Genomic DNA, 20,244 nt, shown 5'->3' with positions numbered 1-20,244 from the left:
AGCTGTAACTGTTTTGGAAATATGCAGCATATTCTCAGGGAATGATCTACATGGAAAAGTGCTCCTTTTGATCTCTGCTTCAACTGTCTAAGCCAATCACTTTATCCTTCTGGAGAAAAGTTAATAAACTAGCATGTGGGAAAGATGAGATGTGTCTAACTGGGTTATGAAGTGTCTTTAATTACACTGCTTGTTGTTTTTACAAAATGTGTTTTATTTTAATTCTGAACAATCAATTATAGAGCTATTATTTTGTAATAACTGGAGGAAGTAAACTGAAACCCAGGCTTCTGATAGTTATAGCTATGAGTAATCAGAACTATTTTCTTGCATGTTAGATACGTTTTGGGTAGTCCTGTGATATATGGCATTAAGATACTTAGCTTGCTGTGCTTAACTTCAGATATATAGGCAAGAGCTGGGAAAATTCTGAATTTTTGGGTTGCAGGTAGAAAGATCTGAGACCCTTTTGCTGTCTTAATGCTTTTCACTTCTATAGGTGACTGCTAAACTTGTAAGAAATTGCTCGATGTCTAGTATTTCTAAACCATTATTTCTTTTAGTGTACAAATGTTCATAGCTGTTTTTAAAGTATTATCATTTTGGGTGTATATTCAGCATTTGGGTGTATATCCTGCACTTGCAGAGGAAATCCAGTATTTTTTAAGAGAGCCACAGTACAGAGTGAAGCACAGGAAAAATATTCTTTCTTTCTTTCTGTCTGTCTGTCTGTCTTTTTCCAATGGGTTGGATGGAGACTTATTTAAAAGCTTTTATTTCTGTGCTTACCCAGTTTTTGCTGGTTTAAGAAGTTAACTTTATTTGTTTGTGATTTAATGAGACCCAGCTTTGGACTTCACAATATTGCAGGCAGTACAAAACTGAGAGGAGTGACTGGTACAGCAAATGGTGGTGCTGCCATCAAGAGGAACCTGGACTGGCTAGAAGACTAGTTAGAGAGGAATCTCAAAAAGGGGAGATGAGACATTATGCATCTCAGGATAAATTAACCTAGACTATCTGCTTGTATGTTTAAAAACATTGTGTAATTATTTTAGCAATTTTTTTTTGTAATCACGGATGATCTGACATAAGTACCATTGTGTGTGAAGATCTGTAAGAACAGAAGAAGGAACAGAAAGAGGATATCTGGGGAATTAATGGCATAGAAGCAGGAAGTGTCAGGAGTGTACATAGTATTGTTTATATCAGAGGAAGGGAAGGAATGAATTTCAGTTATGCATTTTTAAAGGTTATCTCCATTGACTGCCAAGGTTAGCAGTATTAAAAACACTAGTTTAAAGCTTATTTGTTTTTCAGGTTTCTGAGCCTCTTAAATTACTTCTGAAAGTAGGATCCTAGCCTCTTTGAAAATACCACTTTTGTGGCGATAGCGCATACAGACCTTTGTTGGGAATTGGCCATCTCGTGTCAGTTGCTGTATCCCTGCAGGAAGGAGACAGGTTTTCCTTCAGAACAGAAACTGATCTGGAAGAAAATTTATGTATTTGTTTCCTGTTAGCAAGTTTCCAGAAACTTTCAGTTTTATGATGTCTGTGTTGTCCACATTCTTGTGGAAACTTTTGCTGCCTGATAGAAAATGTCCCAAGTATTAGTTTTGGCTGTTTCTTTTAATTACATGTTGTATGCCTGAATTCTCCATGTGGTCTGGAAAAATTACTAGCTATCACTTCCTCTTTCAAACTAGTTTTGGAGAGTAGCTATTAAATAGCAGCCACTTTCAAACTAGTGCTAGTAGTACTGATGTCTAAATAGTAAATGAAATTGATAATTTGGTGTTTCTTTGGGATAATATGTTCATACTCTTAAAATACCAAAACAGCAATTGGTAAGTAATCGGAGTTTTTACCTGTGCAAAATGTATCTTGCAAAAATGTATCTCAAAGTTTCAGTAAATATGGTTATGACCTGGATGAACAAACTTCTTTTCTTTCATTAGTTACAGAGGTTACGACTGTCGAAGCAACTTATTTTACACTCAGACTGGTGAAATTGTATACCATGTTGCAGCAGTGGGAGTGGTGTACAATCGACAGCAGAACACACAGCGCTTTTATCTAGGTCATGATGATGACATTCTTTGCCTTGCTATTCATCCCTTAAAGGACTATGTGGCAACAGGCCAGGTAGGATGCATGTCTATCTGCAATAAGAATCTGAAGTTGTTGCTACTGAATTTAGAAAAGCCTGTTGTAGAGGAAGGAAGCCCAGTCTGCATTTATTCAGGTGAAGGAGTGCATTTCTGTTGCAGATGGAATCGTGATAAAAAACTGCATCATAAGGGGTTTTTTGAGTTCTTTATATTAATTCTGATGAGTCTTTAGTTGATAGGTTGTTAAATATCTTTTTTATGTAAGAATAGATTCATACTTCTTATTCAATATTGTGTGGCTTCTTCATAGTAAATGGAGGAAATGTATAATTAAAATAAATATTTTTAGTATCTTAGTTGTGAACTTAGCTGTGTTGTTATTACATCCTTGTATTACTATGTCACTTCAAGTTAGCAGTTGTTACTACATTCTGGCATTTCAGTTTCATGCTTTATGTTTTTTGGTTATCACCTGTAGCCAAACTATTTCCTGTTTGTATGTACAACACAAGTATGTATGTTGATGAAGTATTTATGATCATTTTACCTTTTGCCAGGCAGTAATTTTACGTAAATATTTTTCACTCAAGTTTTCTGACAAACATCTCTTCCCATAAGTGATTATACACCAGGACTTCTAGGTTTTTATTTGATGTTTCAGGGTTTTAAAATGTACTAATATTGTTGTTATTGTTAGTATCCTATCATAAATTGGAGAACATATGAACTCATTTTTTGGTAGAAATAAACTTTTGTTTATAATGCTCTTAATTTGTGTAAAAATGTCAGAGAACCATGTAAATTTCCAGGTCAATTTAGAGATTAAAGCCCTAAATGTGAGAATTGATTCTATTTCATTTTAGAGTAATTAAGACTATGAGTAAAGTGTAGCTAGATTTACTATATTTTAAAATACCTTCTGCTATCAACAGAAAGATAAACTTGCATTGCATACTGTTTTATATATACGTATTGTATACTGTTGTGTATTGCCTGCAGAAATTAGATGTTGCAGTAATCAAATTCCCCGTGCAACACTAGTTTAGATTTTCCTGATAGTGGATGTTACAAGAAGCTTTGCAAACATCATGGATTAGGTTGGGCAAAACCAGAAATCGTTCTTAGTTTTCTTGAGTCCTGCCCCTGGTCTTAAACACAGGAGAGTGTTACTCTGGTTTTCCAGTCCCTTTTTTGTGTACTGAAGTACAAAACCTTTGGAACACCAAATAATCTTGAAAGTGCTAACTAATAATACTTGTACATAGTAGAAAAGAATAAGCTACATTCAATTTCTTACCAACTTCTAGTTACCTGCATTAGTGCCATTCTAGTGGAGGTCACTCCAAAGGTATCAGTGCATTAGAATCTGACTTGTAGGCCCTTGTAATGACACCAGAAAGCAACACAAGTCACCCTCATTTCTCAAACATAGAGTAGCTCACATAATAGCCATAAAAAGAACCTTTTATATTTAGACAGGTAGTGATTGATAGAGAATTGATAGAATAAATATGCCACAGTACAATCAATGAAGGACTTTTCCCTCCCCTCAAGAGGAATCTAGTTAATTGTGATTAGTCTACCTAAGAGCTTTGGAGGGAAGAAAGAACCAGCTGGGGAGTGGTATTTGTAAAACAGAAGGAATAATATATTGCTAGTCAGACATAAGTAATACTGGGAAAATTTTATCACTGTATTTTTTTTCAAATACTTTTAAAACTGTTTGGCAATATTATACTCTTAAACAACTGTGTGAAGTAACTGATAAATGAAAAAAACTGTACTTTCAGGTTGGTCGAGATTCCTCAATACACATTTGGGATACAGAAACAGTAAAACCAATCTCAGTATTAAAGGGCTATCACCAGTATGGTGTCTGTGCTGTTGATTTTTCAGGTAATAAGTATTTATTTATTTATATACAATATTCCTTTTCTGTATGAAAATACAAGTTAATCAGTTCTAATGAGCAATTGACACTGAAGATTTTGTGTTAAAAATATTCTCCAGTGATCAATGTTAAATGAGAAAGGCTGTCTTAAAGTGATCATTCATTAAAAAGAGCTGTGGAGTCTTGCACATCTGGAAATGCAAGAACACATTTTGTGCCATTTATTAGTTGAGCTACTCATTTTGGAATTTATGTTGTTTGTATGAGATGAGGCAGGTGCACAGATCTCAAGTGTTGTACCTGCAGTACAACTGTGTAAGCAAATGTTTGAGTAAATTGATCAGGTGTGCACTTTCCCCCTTTCCCCCCAATTAAATCCTGCAAGCCATCTGGGTAGCTCACTGGTAACTTCAGAAAGTCCAGTTATGGAGTTGTGGGCAGAAACCCAGCCTCTCTCTCCACCTTATGTTAACATCAGAAATTGGTCAGTTAGATCTTTTGAGATTTTTGCACCACATGTATTGAATTCTGGTGCCAGTGCTAAATTTCCTCTTCTCCACTGGCTTCTGTTCATTCCTTAATGGATTGAATTTACTACATAGGATCTCTAACCTCACAGTAAAGATGTCTTATCACAAAAATGAGTAGTTTGGAGTCCTTGATGCTTCTTACCTCTCTCTGGTTCTCCTTTTCAAGACGTGAGTCTTACTTCCTAAATTCTGGCACGGATACGTAGCCATTTCAAAAATAGATACATGTCAGAAAGTTGTTGATCAAGAGTGAGCACAAATAACTTCTTTCTTGGAGGTTAAATGTGGGATGTGTGTCAGAACTTCTCAAAGACTTCACACGATTACTAAATTTAAGGATATTTCATAAGCTTGCTACAATGCTTCCCTGTTCAGAAATAAACAAGGATTTTCAGAGCTTTTTAGACATCTTAAAGTCCTAAACTCCATCCAACCGACCACTCAAGTTTAAATGCAATCAGGTGACAGATGTGCCTCTAAGCACATGCCATATGATTGTTTACCTGTTTGTACACTCTTTTTATATTATCTATGAAGTTATAATATCCTTTAATCTAGTTTCTTGTTATTGCAGCATAATGTTATCTATCTACTCTCTTAATCATACATTTCTTTTTCTAGCGGATGGGAAACGATTGGCTTCTGTTGGAATAGATGACAATCACACTATTGTGCTCTGGGATTGGAAGAAAGGAGAAAAACTTTCAGCAGTCAGGTAGGAATTTAACTTTGTTTTAAAATTTGTTCCTATATTTACTCTCAAATGATAGTAAGCAGAATATATTAATTAAAGAATAATAGTTCTCTAATAAATTAGCATTTTCTATCACTTAAGAGATAAAGGTGATAACATTTAGCACAGCCTTAAAACCTTCTTTCAAAGAAAACAACTGAAGCTCTGATAGATTCAACAAGAATTATTACAGTGACAGCTCAACTGGTGGAGAAAGAAGACATGGAAAACCCAAGTTTATTTATGATTCTTTGGGTGTGTTTAGAAATAATGTCTTTAAAACTCACTCCATGCACTTTGTTGGCTCTCCCAGAGATGGTGTTGTATCTCTGCTTTTCAGATCATTTTTATCAGAGGTCACATCTTTCTTGGGATATTAGTTTGCAGTTGTTATGCTCAGTTTTGTTTTCTTCAAGATCTTTCCTTTTCCTTTCTGAGTCCTGAGCAGCCTGATCTAACTTTGAAGTTAGCTCTGCTTTGAACAGGAGTTTGGACTAAATAACTTTTCAATGACATTTAATCTTATTTTCTGTTTAAACAAATTTTATGTTTCTTATCCCCTGAGGAATGAAAATCCTGAATAGATTATGCAGTTAAAGAAGAGTTCTCCCTTCCCATTCATTTGTCAGAAACCAAATGATCTTGGCTTCTCTGAAGAGAAAAAAAAAAAAAAAAAAATTCAGATTCTTTTGTTTTTATTTAAATTAAATACCCTTACTCCACCAATCTCAATTTACTTTTTTAAAAATCAAACTTTAGCCATTTTATACTGGATTTAGTTTCAGGTGTGTTTTTCTTCCTACCTAATCAGAGGAATTTAGTAACATTTTTGAGAGCAGCATCTACACTTAAAGATCACAGTGTGAGTTTGGAAAGAAGCTGGCTCATGCTTTTTGCTGCTAGTTCATTTAGTGGTCTGAAAGAACAGAAGGTAAAAGATTGTTGCCACTCTTGAACAGGAAGCAAAAATTAAGGTTTAGAGGCTCTTCTGAATTTTAAAGAAATAAAAACTTCTAGTAAGCATTTCTTTCCTTGCACAGATACTAAACATAATTGAAAGCTGTGTTTCAAACTACATGACATTTTAGGCATTGGTTTTAAAGGAACGTAAGAAATCTACATCACACAACAAGTTTTAATGTTTTCAGAAATGACTGACATTTCTGTTTTGAATTGATATAGCAACACGTTTTATTCTATGTTCTTGTATGTTATTCTAACAAGAAAACCAGAAATATCAATTGAAAGGTGGATGAAAATGGCAATTGATTTTCAAAACGAGAGACTTTTAAATAGCATTTGTAAGTTTACACCTCTAAGTTTCATTATGATCTGTCAGAGGTCTAAATTTGGTGCACCTAAACTTAATGCAAATATATATTCTTTTGCAAAGAAAATGCCACCTAGTGGATTTCCTAGATAACAGAATTACTCACCTGCTTTGGAAACCAAAGGGTAATGAAGATAGAATGAAGATAGAACAGGATTCAGTACATTAGTTTTTTGGTTTTCTTCATCCTCATAATAACGTACTGCTAATGATTTGGAAGTAAATGTTAGGAAGACAGTGAAGGTTTACAGTAGCAAAAAAACCTCAACCAATACCTATTTAAAAAATACGGATGGTTACTTTTTTATTTAAAATATTTTGTTCTGCATTTCAGGGGAAGCAAAGATAAGATTTTTGTTGTTAAGATTAATCCTTATATGCCTGATAAATTGATTACAGTTGGAATCAAGCACATGAAATTCTGGCGCAGAGCAGGTAAGGAAGCTTTTTAGAATTACAGCATTTTCTGTTACTTAAAGTATAAATATTGCATTTCTTATAGTATATTTCATGTATTAAAGGCAAGTGTTTTCTCTATATATCTCTCTAAGTTAGCTTTGCCCTAGTAGAAGTAATATTAATTTGCTTTACAGCAGTAGTGGGAATTCTTTTTAAGATCTATTTACCATGGCAGTAGAGCTACAAATGTAGAAAGGACCCTGGATTTCCTACTGTCTGTTTATATGTCAAATAATAATATAGCACATCTGAAAATGTTACAGAGCTGCTCTTAAATCATAGAGCAGTTTTTGGAAGAAGGACCTTTAGAACTTGTATGTTAAAAGAGGCACAAATACAAATAATTTTAAGGTTATAAAAATCCACATGCAGAAATTCAGACAAAGTATTCGAGGATACGTGTGCCAGTTGAGACCTGGTTGTTTAGATATCTCTATTGAACTTGACAATTAAAACCCAAGATAAAGGAGTTTGCTTTATCTGCCTGAAAAATTTTGAAGAGTGAAAAATCCATTTGCTAATATTAATGGGAACGTAATTGTTTAAAACTTCAAAACATATATAAATACATATGCTACAGAACAACAGTGTATTTACTAAGAATGTTCTGATTATTCATGCAGAAATTATGAACATTAACTCACATAACTCCCTGATAAAGTTTAATTGTAGAGAGAAAAGTCTGTGACAAAAAGTAGTTTTCTTAGTTCCAGCCACAGCAGAAATTAATCAGAAGTGCCTGAGAGCAAGCTGTTGAAGTCTATATAAATGATTAATACTAACCATTGGGCTTGCTTTCTACAGAAAGGACAAGCTGTGTTAGAATATTTACTGAATGAATACAATAAATTCCTTAGAAATAAATTTTAATGATGATAAAAGCCTGAGGATGGTGATTTTTGATAAAGAAATGGAATGTTTTAAGATTCCTCTTTTCTTTCTGACATAGCTTAGTCAGCAGGAATCAAATGTCTCTAATCTACAGCCCATCTGTGCAAAACTGCAGTGGCACACTGAGAAGGCAGTCACCGTGAAACACACTCTGCAGTGTTCATGTGCGGAGTTGAGTGTCAGTGCACCTTAACAAATGCCATGTCTCTGAAATCTGCACTAGAGCAGGTGCACTTGATGTGAGAAGTGACACCAAAGTATGTACTTTGGACTCAGTTTTCATCAGTGCCCAGTGCTGGCAGAGAGTGTCAGAGGCCTTGCCTGTGTGAGTGCAAGAACAGATTGAAGTGTTTGATTCTGAGGGGCTTCTATGTTACACCACATGGAATTTCTCTGAGGACTGTGAAAATAGAAATCTGACTTTCCAGCCAGAAGTTACTGTGTGTTATACTTGTTAGATTATTTTTTATTTGATATCTTAAGGAATTTTAAAATCTGTATAGCTATAACAGTTCTGTTTTCCAGTGGCTAATATAGCAAACCTCTAAAATAAAATTAGAAATCCTCTCACTGAAAACATATCATGAAAAGGATGGGATGTCAAGATTTAAACTTTTTTTTTTTTTCAAGTTAATTTCATTAGAAATTTCTGTGAACTTTTTGGAAGATAATAAGTTTATTGTTCAGATGCAAGTTTATGAATTCACTGTCTCTTCATATGTACATATGGGTATATGTAAAGATTCAAATCTAGATTCAATTAGTAAGTTAAAAGCAATTTTTTTCTTGAAAGATGCTGAAGTACAAAAATATTTTGTGGGAACTCTTCTTAGGCTCGATTTTTTTGAGAGCATGATAGAATCAGAGAAGAGGGCTTGTTGCTCTGGGTAAGGTTGTATAGTTTCTGGAAAATGATTCTCTGCAAACATCTGATGGCTTGTTTTTGTTTTGAACCCAGGTGGAGGACTAATTGGTAGAAAGGGCAGCATAGGTGCATTGGGAAGAACTGATACCATGATGTGTGCAGTGTATGGCTGGACTGAAGAGATGGCATTCTCTGGAACTTCCACGGGGGATGTGTGTATTTGGAGAGATGTGTTTCTCATAAAAACTGTCAAAGCACATGATGGTCCTGTGTTCAGCATGCACGCCTTGGAAAAAGTAAATAAGTTGCTCATTGTTCTTTGATGTCTGGCCAAAAAATGTCAATTAAGTTAGGCTGTTCCCAAACTCAGGAATCCATGGCTTTATTTCCACTGCAGAAAAGCCTTGTGAGGTCCAGATTGAAAACAGAATTTTAGACATGTCTAATTCTTGCTGTCTAGCATGCTGTTTTTCAAACCTTTGTGGTCCAGTGAAATCTTACTCAGTATTTCTCATGACCTCTTGCTAAAGAAATAGTAGTGACTTATGATAAGGTGCTTTTCTATTTAAGCACCCATAAATTTAATGCAATATGTGAGCTTTTAAGAGAGGAAGAAGATTGTACTTTTATTATTTTGTGCTGTATTTGCTGTCTAGTAGTAGAAGCACTCAGTCTATAGATCACTAAGTACTCTCTCCTCATTCTCTTGACTAATCTTGACTCATCTTTTGACTCAGGAGGGCATTTAGGCACGTGCTTAAATGTGAATGAGTTGGGTTTCTTGTGTGCTTGAAGTTATGTTTCTGTTTGTGATTTGCTAGGTTAGACCAAGTTACTCCACCTTCTGTTTTGGTATATAGTAGCTTTGGACAAAGCATGTGGTTTTCATATGGCAAGTTCTCCAAAGGAAAGTACTGATTATTTCAGTATGAAGTATAGGCGTGGTTTCATTAAATAGTTGTAAATAGTTTTTGAAGACATAATGGCACAAATGTGTATATATTTGAACAATTTAGGCACTAATCAAATTTTTGTGAGTGGTACTAAGTTTGTCTTGCAGTAATGAGGTGAAATGCCAAAGGCTAAATACCACTATGTCAGTTACATTATTTTTCCAGTATGGTAGAAGTTTATTTGTTAGAAATTTTTAATCTGGCCAGTGTACATGAACTGTACAGAACTGTGCTGCCTCCATCTGGAGGGGTATTAAATAATTTTGTTAGACCTGATCTTTTAATCTTTAACATCTGTAGTTCTGTGCATTACAGTGTTGTATCCATTTTCATTACTGGCAGAAATAATTGAAAAATTAAGGAAATATAATAACTGATTATAACTTGGGATTATTTCTCCCCCACCTTAGGGATTTGTCACGGGAGGAAAGGATGGGGTAGTAGCTCTCTGGGATGATACATTTGAACGTTGTCTCAAAACCTATGCCATCAAAAGGGCTGCTTTGGCCCCTGGGTCTAAAGGTAACACAGACTTTATCCTATTTTTTATTCTCTTTAAAACACTTTATTTAGAAAACTCTTTCTGTGGGGTTAGCTTTGGCAGTTGGAGGGAATCCCTGTTGAAAATAACAAATGCTATTTTTTTTTTATAAATTCTGATGACTTAGTAATAACTTAAGTAATTTTTCTGTTGGGAGGGGAATGGTGTGTTCGAGTGTCCGTTTGCTCATTTGGTGAGTACAGATCATAAATATTTACTTTGTCTGAATTAGTTGGTTTAACCATGAGTCTCTTACTACACAGGTGATATTTTTTTTTTTGAGTGGCAAACAAAAAGCCTATTGTATTTCTAATAATGAAGTATCTTGTCCTATCTTTTTTTTAATGGAGGAGGGATGGAAATCAGAATTGTGGTTAGTTTTGTAAGGTAATGGTACATTTTATGACTTAATTTCCCGTTAATGAATATGTCTTTTGAAGTTATTGAAGGACATTTTAATTCCTGTTGCTGCTATTTCTTTCATTTATTCTTTATCTTAGTGCTGACTTGAAATTTTCCCTATTCCACGTTCTGGATAGCCTTTTCTTTTACCCCCTCCAAGCCTTACAATTACTTTTGCCATGTTCTAATGTATATGATTTTGATTTTCAAAATGCGTGAATGGAAATAGCCATTAACTGAAACATTCTGCTGCAGAGTTCTTATTTTCATATCTGTTTAATAAAAAGCTAGATTTGAAGGTATCAGAAATTTTAACAATATATTAGTATAGTTGATACTTCATATGCACATTTTTTCACTCAGATTATCCATGAATCAGGCTGATTAAACTTTGGAGATACTCAGTTGAGAAGAACGATTAGTGTCAGTTGAGTAATTATTAAATACTCCAAATCAATCCAAACAAGCTGTCCCAAGCAGGGATGTGTTATTACTTGATTTTACTGAGTATCTTTTTCTACAGTGAGAATGTAATGTGCATATGTATGAAGAATCCTCTTTAAGGCATACTTGAGAATTTTCTGTCTTCTAACATTTTCATGTTCTAGGTCTCCTCTTAGAAGATAATCCTTCTATACGTGCCATATCTTTAGGACATGGTCATATTTTAGTGGGCACAAAAAATGGTGAAATATTGGAGGTGGATAAAAGTGGACCAATAACTCTGCTGGTTCAGGTACATGTTAAGTATCAGTCAAATATTCCATACTACAAACACTATTTTATTCAAGTAAAAGACTTGTGAAATAACAAGCATTTTAACTACTATTGAAGTTAGCAGGTTACCATCACTTAATCAATTTTTCTTGCTCAGCTAGACCATTGTGACACTTTAATGAGTGTGACAGATGATAGAATTTCTTGTGCTAATTTGTTCAAGAAGTTCGTTCTTTCACACAGACCAAGGTCATCATTCTGTTTTTTAGAAAAAAAAAAAATTGTGTGAAACAGAGGTTCCTTCACTGAATGCCTTACTAACTTTTTCTGAGTACTAATTGCACTTATTTTTGAAGTTGTTGTCTTGAGGTTTACTTTCGGATTTTCTTTGTAATTATGTAAAAAACATGTCAGTTTTCTTTGCCATACCAGATTGCATTTCTTAAGCCTGACTACAGAACAGATTTTTTACATCCTATCATCTTATGATTTTTTCCATATTTAATATAAAACTGTGGATCTTTAATTCACTCTTCTGAGTGGCCAATGTAATATGTAATGTTAATGGTCTGGGCTTCAACAAGGCCAAGTGCCAGGTCCTGCACTTGGGCCACAACAGCCCCAGGCAACGCTACAGGCTTGGGGAAGTGTGGCTGGAAAGTGTCTGGCAGAAAAGGACCTGGGGGTTCTAATTCACAAGAGGCTGAGTAGCAGCCAGCAGTGTGCCCAGGTGGCCAAGAAAGCCAATGGCATCCTGGCCTTAGAAATAGTGTGACCAGCAGAAGTAGAGAGGTGATTGTCCCCCTGTACTCAGCACTGGTGAGGCCACACCTGGAGTATTGTGTCCAGTTTTGGGCGCCTCAATTCAAGAGGGACATTGAGGTGCTGGAGCAAGTACAGAGGAGGGCAACGAAGCTGGTGAACGGCCTAGAGAATCAGTCTTACGAAGGACCCTTGAAGGAGCTGGGAATGTTTAGTTTAAGGAAGAGGAGGCTGAGGGGAGACCTCATCAGTCTCTACAACTACCTGAAAGGTCATTGTAGAGAGGTTGGTGCTAGTCTCTTCTCACAGGTAATTAGCAACAGAACAAGAGGGAATGGCTTCAAGCTGCCACAGGGGAGGTTTAGACTGGACAGTAGGAAATTTTTTTCACAGAAAGAGTGGTCAGACACTGGAATAGGCTGCCCAGGGAGGTGGCTGAGTCACCATTCCTAGATGTGTTTAAGGGTCATTTGGATGTGGTGTTGGTGGACATGGTTTAGGGGAGAACTTTCTAGAGTAAGGATGATGGTTGGACTTGGTGATCCCAAGGGTCTTTTCAACCTGAATAGTTCTATGATTCTATGATTTCCAAGGATGGGGCATTTATCCCAGCTCTGAGCAACCTGTGACAGTATTTCACCACCCTTGTTGTAAAAAATGTCTTCCTTATATCTAGTGTGAATCTACCCTATTTTAGTTTAAAACCATTGCCCCTTGTCCTGTTGCAGACTCTGCTAAAAAGTTTGTCCCTGTCTGTCTTATAGGCCCCTTTACATACTGGAAAGCTGCAAATATGGTCTCCCCCGAGCCTTCTCTTCTTCAGGCTGAACTGCCTCAGCTCTCAGCCTGTCTTCATAGGAGAGGTGCCCCAGCACTCTGATCATTTTTGTGGCCCTCCTCTGTGCCTGCTCTAACAGGTTGATGTCTTTCCTGTGTGCAGAGGACAGGACTTGACAAGGACTCCAGTTGAGCAACTCCAGTTGCTGGAATTGAGTAGAAGGCAAGAATCACCTTCCTCATCCTGCTGGCCACACTTATTTTGATGCAGCCCAGGATACGGTTGGCTTTCTGAGCTGTGATCACACATTACCAGCTTATGTCCAGCTTTTCATGCACCAGTACCTGCAAGTCCTTCTCCACAGGGCTGCTCTTCATCCCTTCATCCCCTAACCTGTACTGTTACTGGGGTTTGCCCAGACCCAGGTGGAGGACCTGGCATTTGATATTGTTGAACCTCATGAAGTTCACATGGGCCCACTTGTCAAGCTAGTCTAGGTGCCTCTGGATGGCGTTCTGTCCCTCAGGCATGTCAACTGCACCACTCAGCTTGATGTTGTCTGCAAAGCTGTTGAGGGTGCACTCTATCCCACTGTCTATGTTATTGATGTAGTTGTTTGTGAGGATTTTTTTTCAGGGAAAAGTTGTCTCTAGTATTAATTGCTATAAATTGCACTTTTACTGTAAGTAAGGGGAAGAGTTTTTTTCAGGTGTTCTGTGTTTCTATTCAGATATTTCTTGATTATCCTCTAAAGACACACGTTCTCTCTCTGTTTTTTTAAACTTCCTTACATGTACTATTTCATATTTCAGTTTAAAATAGAAAATCATCTGTTTAATTTTGTTTTTTCAGGGTCACATGGAGGGGGAAGTTTGGGGTCTAGCTACTCATCCTCATTTACCTATTTGTGCCACTGTAAGTGATGACAAAACTTTAAGAATATGGGATTTATCTCCTAGCCATTGTATGTTAGCTGTTCGCAAGTTGAAGAAGGGTAAGATGCCTAGTATGAAAAAATATTTAACTGAATTCATTTGACATGTACTGGCAATGTGAATCTTTCAAATGCAAGACTGAATACATTCCTTTCTTATTTTATTGATGCTGTGTTCATGAGTTACGTAGCCCTGAAGCTAATGAATCTGTATGAAAAATTTCTATTTAATACTGTTCTCAAGATTATTTGCAATTGTAACATATTTAAGTCAGTGAATTTACAATAAATGTTGAGCCAGTTACATAAATGGGTCATGTTGCTTATAGTATTGCAGGCTTTTTTGAACCGTGAAGGACTTGTCTTATAAAAATTTTTAGATTCTATCTTAGAAGTAATGTTGAATTTATCTTCTTTGTGAATGTTAGAATAATCTGGAATATCAAGCAAAGAGAATAGTCATAAAATTCTTACTCATTGTATACTATATAGCTAAATTATATTTTGACAAATGGAAAATCTATTGTGAGTGACATCGTATAAGAAGGCTTTTTTAAGATTAGACCGGACTGGCCTTAAAAGGCTTTTAATGATATATATGCTTTGCTAGACAAAGAAATACATTAGGCTTTATCTGTTTGGCATTCAGTAAAGCATTTTGATCAAAACCTTTTAGGAAGTGTAGTTGAAGGTGATTTGGATTCATAAAGTAAATTTAAGAGTCATGAATTGGCACAAACAGGGATTAAACAAGAAAGTTTCGAGCCTGCTGAAGTTTTAAAGCTGCTATTTCTTAGTATTTTTAAGAGTAGTTTAGGCAAAAAAATTAGGACTGTGATGACTCAGTTTTCTGATGAGACACATTTTGAGATGCTTTGGTGATCCTAGAAAGCACCTGTGTACTGGATACTTCTGCAGACTGCAGTAATGGAAATGAGACAGTATTTGGTAATTAAAAAAAGCAAGACTTGATTACTGTAAGAAAATATCTGTGTGGCTGAGAAGTAACTGTGGAGCAGAAAGCTCAGGATGTTCTAGCTGACCGTTATGTGCAATAGTGAGGTATTTTACTCAGAACATACCAAAGTATTAATGTAACTTACAAGAGACTGATGAAGATATTTTTGGTGTGCAGTTCTCATCTGTGTTCAGCTGAATGAAATTAAACTGGAAGTTGAGTATGGAGAAAGAGGAGCTACAGGATAATTAATGAGAAGCTTTGTGGTGGAGTCAGCTAAATAAAAGATTACTGTGTATAAATTAACTACAGGAACAAATAGTAAGGAAACATGTTTATGCTAATGAGAAATTCTGGCATGGAATAATATCTGTATAGGCTGACCATACATAAATTTAGATTGGAAATTAATCTGTTTTTCAAATGAAACTTGACATGTTTATTGAAAGGACTAAATGACATAGTGACCATGATAACAAATGACTGAATGCTATGAGTCCAGAAGGTCTTTGCCAACTTTGTTCTTCTTACCAAGTCAAATGGTAACAAACAATTGACACCACATACTAAGAAGGAAAGCAAATAAAACATGCATAGACAATAGTGATTAATCTGTATTACTGATACAGAACAGATGTCAATTACTATGCAAGTAAATGTAATCCAAGATTCTGGGATTGTGTACTTGTCCATTTGCCCATAGCTTCTGTGTGCTGTCACAGATGTAGAGCTTGGAAATGATCTTGGCAGCATCTAAAAAATGTCATTAAACTTTAAGAATAGCTTTCCTTTACTAGTGGAAGAGGGATTTTGCACTGTAACTGTACCTGAATGCTATTTCTGTGTTCCTCATAGGAGGCAGATGTTGCTGCTTTTCTCCTGATGGAAAAGCATTAGCCGTTGGTCTCAATGATGGAAGTTTTTTGATAGTTAATGCAGATACCCTGGAGGATCTAGTCTCTTTCCAGCACAGAAAAGATGTTATTTCAGAGATCCGATTTTCTCCTGGTAAGTTATTATTTTTATATCAAGGTTGTTCAAGCAAGATAAAATAAGTAGAGGTTTGTAGTACTCTATTACATGTAACAAATCGGCAAGACTAATATTAAATATTTGAAAAATACTGGGTGTGAAGTCTTATGTTGCTCATTTAGGGGTGAGATTATTAGAGTAGGTTTGCTCATAGTAACTTTTTGAATGCAATAGTCAGTTTTACATCATTATTATCCAGCAGCTTCCCCAGGTCCTTAGGGTTCCATTTTATGAGCTGCTTAAGTTTGGCTCTTCACTGAGGTTACTGTTAACTAATGAGAATGCTTGAAACAGATGTGTGTGAAAGTTTTGGCATCTTCTTTTTTCTGCTATATCTCCTTACAGTGCTTAACATTCCCAATGAGGCTAGTTTTTTTGAAACTTCTTTTTTAGGAACTCATACATATAACCTAAACTAATAATACCATTACAGTGAAAATACTCTTCTGTAGGAGAAATTGCATGCAAATACTGTTACCAGTTCTCATGCAATATTACTTTCTGGTTCCTAAGCCTAAACATTCTCCGGGTGCAATAAATGTTTAAAATTGCATTTAAAAGTTTTTAGTATTTGAAGATGTACTGGTTGTATATTTTATGCTGGTTTTGGTTATTTGATACGAACATAAGTCTCTTGGGGACTATGTGTAAATTAGCTAGGTCATTTCAAAGAAATCTAACTTGCATAAAGCTTAATTCCAGAATGTACTTGTGTTTAATATACAGAGCACTACAATTTTTTAAAATGTCTTGTGTTTCTACGAATGTATTTTAGGGGCTGGAAAGTACTTAGCTGTGGCATCCTGTGACAACTTTGTAGATATTTACAATGTAATGAGCAGTAAACGAGTAGGAATCTGCAAGGGAGCCTCCAGCTATATCACTCACATGGACTGGGATGTAAGAGGTAAGTAGCATTCATTCTAAAAGTCTACTTTTGATTACTTTACAGACAAAGTACATCTACAGTATGAATTGATAGTATAATTGACAGATTTGTTCCTTCAGATTACGAATATGCTTCCAGCATCTGAATAAATACAAACCCATCATTTTTACTCCTATTTATTTATTTATTTATTTATTTATTTAGAGGTTGTGCAATTTGAAGTAAAAATAAGTTGTCTCTGTGGATTGGTTGGTTGGGTTTATTTGGGTTTTTTTGCTGTGTTTTTTGTTGTTGGTTTTGGTTTTTTTACATCTTCTGTGTTTATAGTTCTACTATTCTACTTCTTTAATTATGTACTGTATCATGCAGTTGCATCTGTAGCTGAGGAATATATATCCTTGTAAAAAATGCCAGAAATACTGGATTTTCTGTCTTCCTGCGTCTTAATAAGTGATTAATTTAAATACTAACTTTAGTTGTGTTTCATACAAAAACAAGGCAGCGCAGTTGTGCAATCTGTTATTTCCTGCTCTTATTCCTCTACATAATCCATTTTGAAATAGTGCAATTTAATATTTTGAAAACAGGAGGAGGACAGAAACATTAATGAAAATGACTACAGCTTTCAAAGAGAGGAGAAAGAACTGTGAATTTAAGGGGTCAGGGCACTCAGATCCACTGTTTACGTGTGCAGCTTTTACCAAGGGAAATAAATAGTTTATGTAATGCTCTTAGAAATAATAATTTTAAAATAACTCCTTTTCCTTTTTTCTTTTTTCTTTTTTTTTGTTTGTAAAATGGAATGTTCTATTTAATATTAATATACAATGTTTAATACATTTTATAGGGAAGCTCTTGCAAGTCAACACTGGTGCAAAAGAGCAATTGTTCTTTGAAGCTCCTCGTGGGAAAAAACAGACAATTCCTAGTTTGGAGGTGAGGGAATAGCCTTCCTTTGTAACTTGTTTGCAAGTTAGAGTTATACAGCCATTTATACAACATAAGAGGGAATTATGTATAAAACTATAATTTTAACTGGTCTGTTGAAAAACCTTCTGTTCAATTAGATAATGTAATCGGAATGATAAAACACAGAGAGAGTATCACATTTGTCTCTTCTGTTAAGGAATGGACATTTGGCTGATTTACGCAGTCATGAAAATCTCACTGGACTTCTATATGTCTCTTTAGGTACCTAAACACCGTAGAAAACCTTTTGCAGATTACTTAGCCCTAACCTTGCTGTAGAAGACCTTATGCCTATCTTTACGTAACACTGCAATATGCTATATGTAATACTCATAGGCAAATGTAGTGCATTGTAGCTATGATATTGACTTGTTTTCTCAGACTTAGAGCATTGTTGTAGGGCAGAGCGGAAATGTATAATTTTCAAAGAATACTCTCTATGCTGTTGAGTTGTTTTCTTAACATGGAAGGGCAGGTAAGGTACAAATTTTCTAAACACTTTTAGAGGTTTTTGAAACTGGAAGTTAATAGTGGTAAAATTAAGAGTCTCCTGTGAAATCCTGAATAGTCAGAAAATAACTGGTTAGGATGTTAAGATATTATTTTTTTAATGTGACATGCCTGTCAGTGGAAAGACTTGTTTAAAAAGGCAGATAAGGAAGAAAACTGTGGGAAGAAGCATACTCTGTCTCAAACAGATTGTTTTTGTAGGCAGAAAAGATTGGCTGGGCATCATGGACAAGTGTTTTGGGCTCTTGCTGTGAAGGAATCTGGCCAATAATTGGTGAAGTCACAGATGTAACTGCTTCATGCCTCACTAGCGACAGTAAAGTATTAGCCACAGGAGATGATTTTGGATTTGTGAAACTGTTTCGATACCCTGCTAAAGTAAGTAATTTTCAGCTATTCATGGAGAAGATTAATTAATAAAACTGCATTTTCAGAACTGTAAAGATTCATCACTCAGAACAAAATACTGCTTTTATACTTTTGTCCTCATGCTCAAAGAAGTCATTCAATATTACACTGCAATTTGCAATGCATTAAACTTTCCATTAGTAAGGATGACCATTGCAGATTAAACCAAAGAGCCATCTCATGTCCTATCACTGACAGTGGCAAATGCACAGGGAAAACTGTAATAATGGGAATGGGACAGGCAGTGTCTAATTATAACTTAGGCATTCTCAGTGTGGTTTTTATCAGTGTCTTTTTTAGCCCCTTAAGCTCTTGTTTTGGAAGACAATGAACATTTCTTCCTCACCTTTATTTTGCCCATGATTCTGTAAACTTTCATTCAGTCCAAGCTCACTAATTTTTTTCTCTAAGATGAAGAACTTTAATATTATTTCATCATACATCATAGAAAAGCCATTCCAGAAGTACATTATCTTTTTATTGTTCTTCTAAAACTTTTCTAGTTTTCTTCTATATTTATCAATAAATATATGTTCAATTTTTAATATTTTGCCATGCCAGGGATGTAAATACTGTGCAAGTATTGATTAAAAATATTCTATGGACATTTTATTCTTAATCTGTTAATTAGTCTTACTGTGTAGATGATATTCTCTTAGGAAAAATTATCCAGTGTTTATTGCTACAATCTCTTCATTAAAAAGTTCTTACCTGCTTGTATGCAAATATGGTGAATATTTAATGAAGTTGCCATAGGAGGGGAACCTCGCAAATCATGTGATACCTACAGATGCAAAACAGCTGAAGCATAAACTGCAAAGAAGTTAAGAGCATGTTGTTGTGCACTGGCAACTCCTTTCAGTTTTATCTAGCACACTGGTTAAATTTGAGCTGTGCCTTTTCTTCTCCCTTCTTAGGGAAAGTTTGGAAAATTTAAGAGGTATGTTGCTCACAGTACCCATGTAACAAATGTCCGTTGGATGTATGACGACAGTTTGTTGGTCACTGTGGGAGGGGCAGACACCTCTTTAATGCTGTGGACTTACGAGATGGAAGGACATCGGGATAGCAGGCATTTTGACAGTGAAGAGTCTGATCTAGATTCTGAGGAGGATGGAGGTCAGTCTTAATTTATAAACTAGCTGGATTATACTATCTTAAGAAAACTTTGTTAATGGAAAATCACTAATTTAGAGATAATAAAGTTTTATACACGGTTGTTTTAAATACTGAAAACACCTCAAAAATGTTAAGTACGGTTTCGTTTTGGGGAAAGGACTGAAACTATTGTGAAGAACATAACTAAGTGCTTGACTTACTGCTTTGAGTCAGATTATATAAAAAGAATCTTGGCATCCTTTAAATTAAAGAAATATTAAGTGCCAATTATATATAACTTCCAGAAATCTGTATAGAAATATATATTCATCACTGTTTAGATTTGGACACTAATTCTAATGGAATTATGTTGAGATCTGTGTGATGTGAGATTGTAGTTACTTTGATACTGTAGCATCTGTGTAATACAAAAGCACAGTAGACTGATGTTTTTATACAGAACAATTTATTGCAAGATCAT

The 20,244-nt window shown here is 35.3% G+C and overlaps 1 protein-coding gene across 2 annotated transcripts in view; it reads left to right on the top strand.

Annotated features, from left to right (window-relative positions):
• Nucleotides 1–20,244, top strand: part of EML5 (EMAP like 5) — a 110,122-nt gene that overhangs the window by 50,735 nt on the left and 39,143 nt on the right. For both annotated transcript variants that reach the window (XM_051620279.1, XM_051620278.1), the window contains exons 14-26: nucleotides 1,961–2,147; nucleotides 3,904–4,009; nucleotides 5,156–5,249; nucleotides 6,932–7,032; nucleotides 8,906–9,108; nucleotides 10,176–10,287; nucleotides 11,317–11,444; nucleotides 13,818–13,959; nucleotides 15,713–15,865; nucleotides 16,665–16,796; nucleotides 17,626–17,714; nucleotides 18,459–18,635; nucleotides 19,583–19,784. In XM_051620279.1, coding sequence (XP_051476239.1) covers nucleotides 1,961–2,147; nucleotides 3,904–4,009; nucleotides 5,156–5,249; nucleotides 6,932–7,032; nucleotides 8,906–9,108; nucleotides 10,176–10,287; nucleotides 11,317–11,444; nucleotides 13,818–13,959; nucleotides 15,713–15,865; nucleotides 16,665–16,796; nucleotides 17,626–17,714; nucleotides 18,459–18,635; nucleotides 19,583–19,784 — 1,826 coding nt within the window. The remainder of the gene's footprint in view (nucleotides 1–1,960; nucleotides 2,148–3,903; nucleotides 4,010–5,155; nucleotides 5,250–6,931; nucleotides 7,033–8,905; nucleotides 9,109–10,175; nucleotides 10,288–11,316; nucleotides 11,445–13,817; nucleotides 13,960–15,712; nucleotides 15,866–16,664; nucleotides 16,797–17,625; nucleotides 17,715–18,458; nucleotides 18,636–19,582; nucleotides 19,785–20,244) is intronic.

This window comes from Apus apus, chromosome 5 (assembly GCF_020740795.1).
Source record: "Apus apus isolate bApuApu2 chromosome 5, bApuApu2.pri.cur, whole genome shotgun sequence".
In the NCBI taxonomy this organism is placed as follows: domain Eukaryota; kingdom Metazoa; phylum Chordata; class Aves; order Apodiformes; family Apodidae; genus Apus; species Apus apus.
Note: the sequence above shows the minus strand (reverse complement) of the source record. Positions and strands in the feature narration are given on the sequence as shown.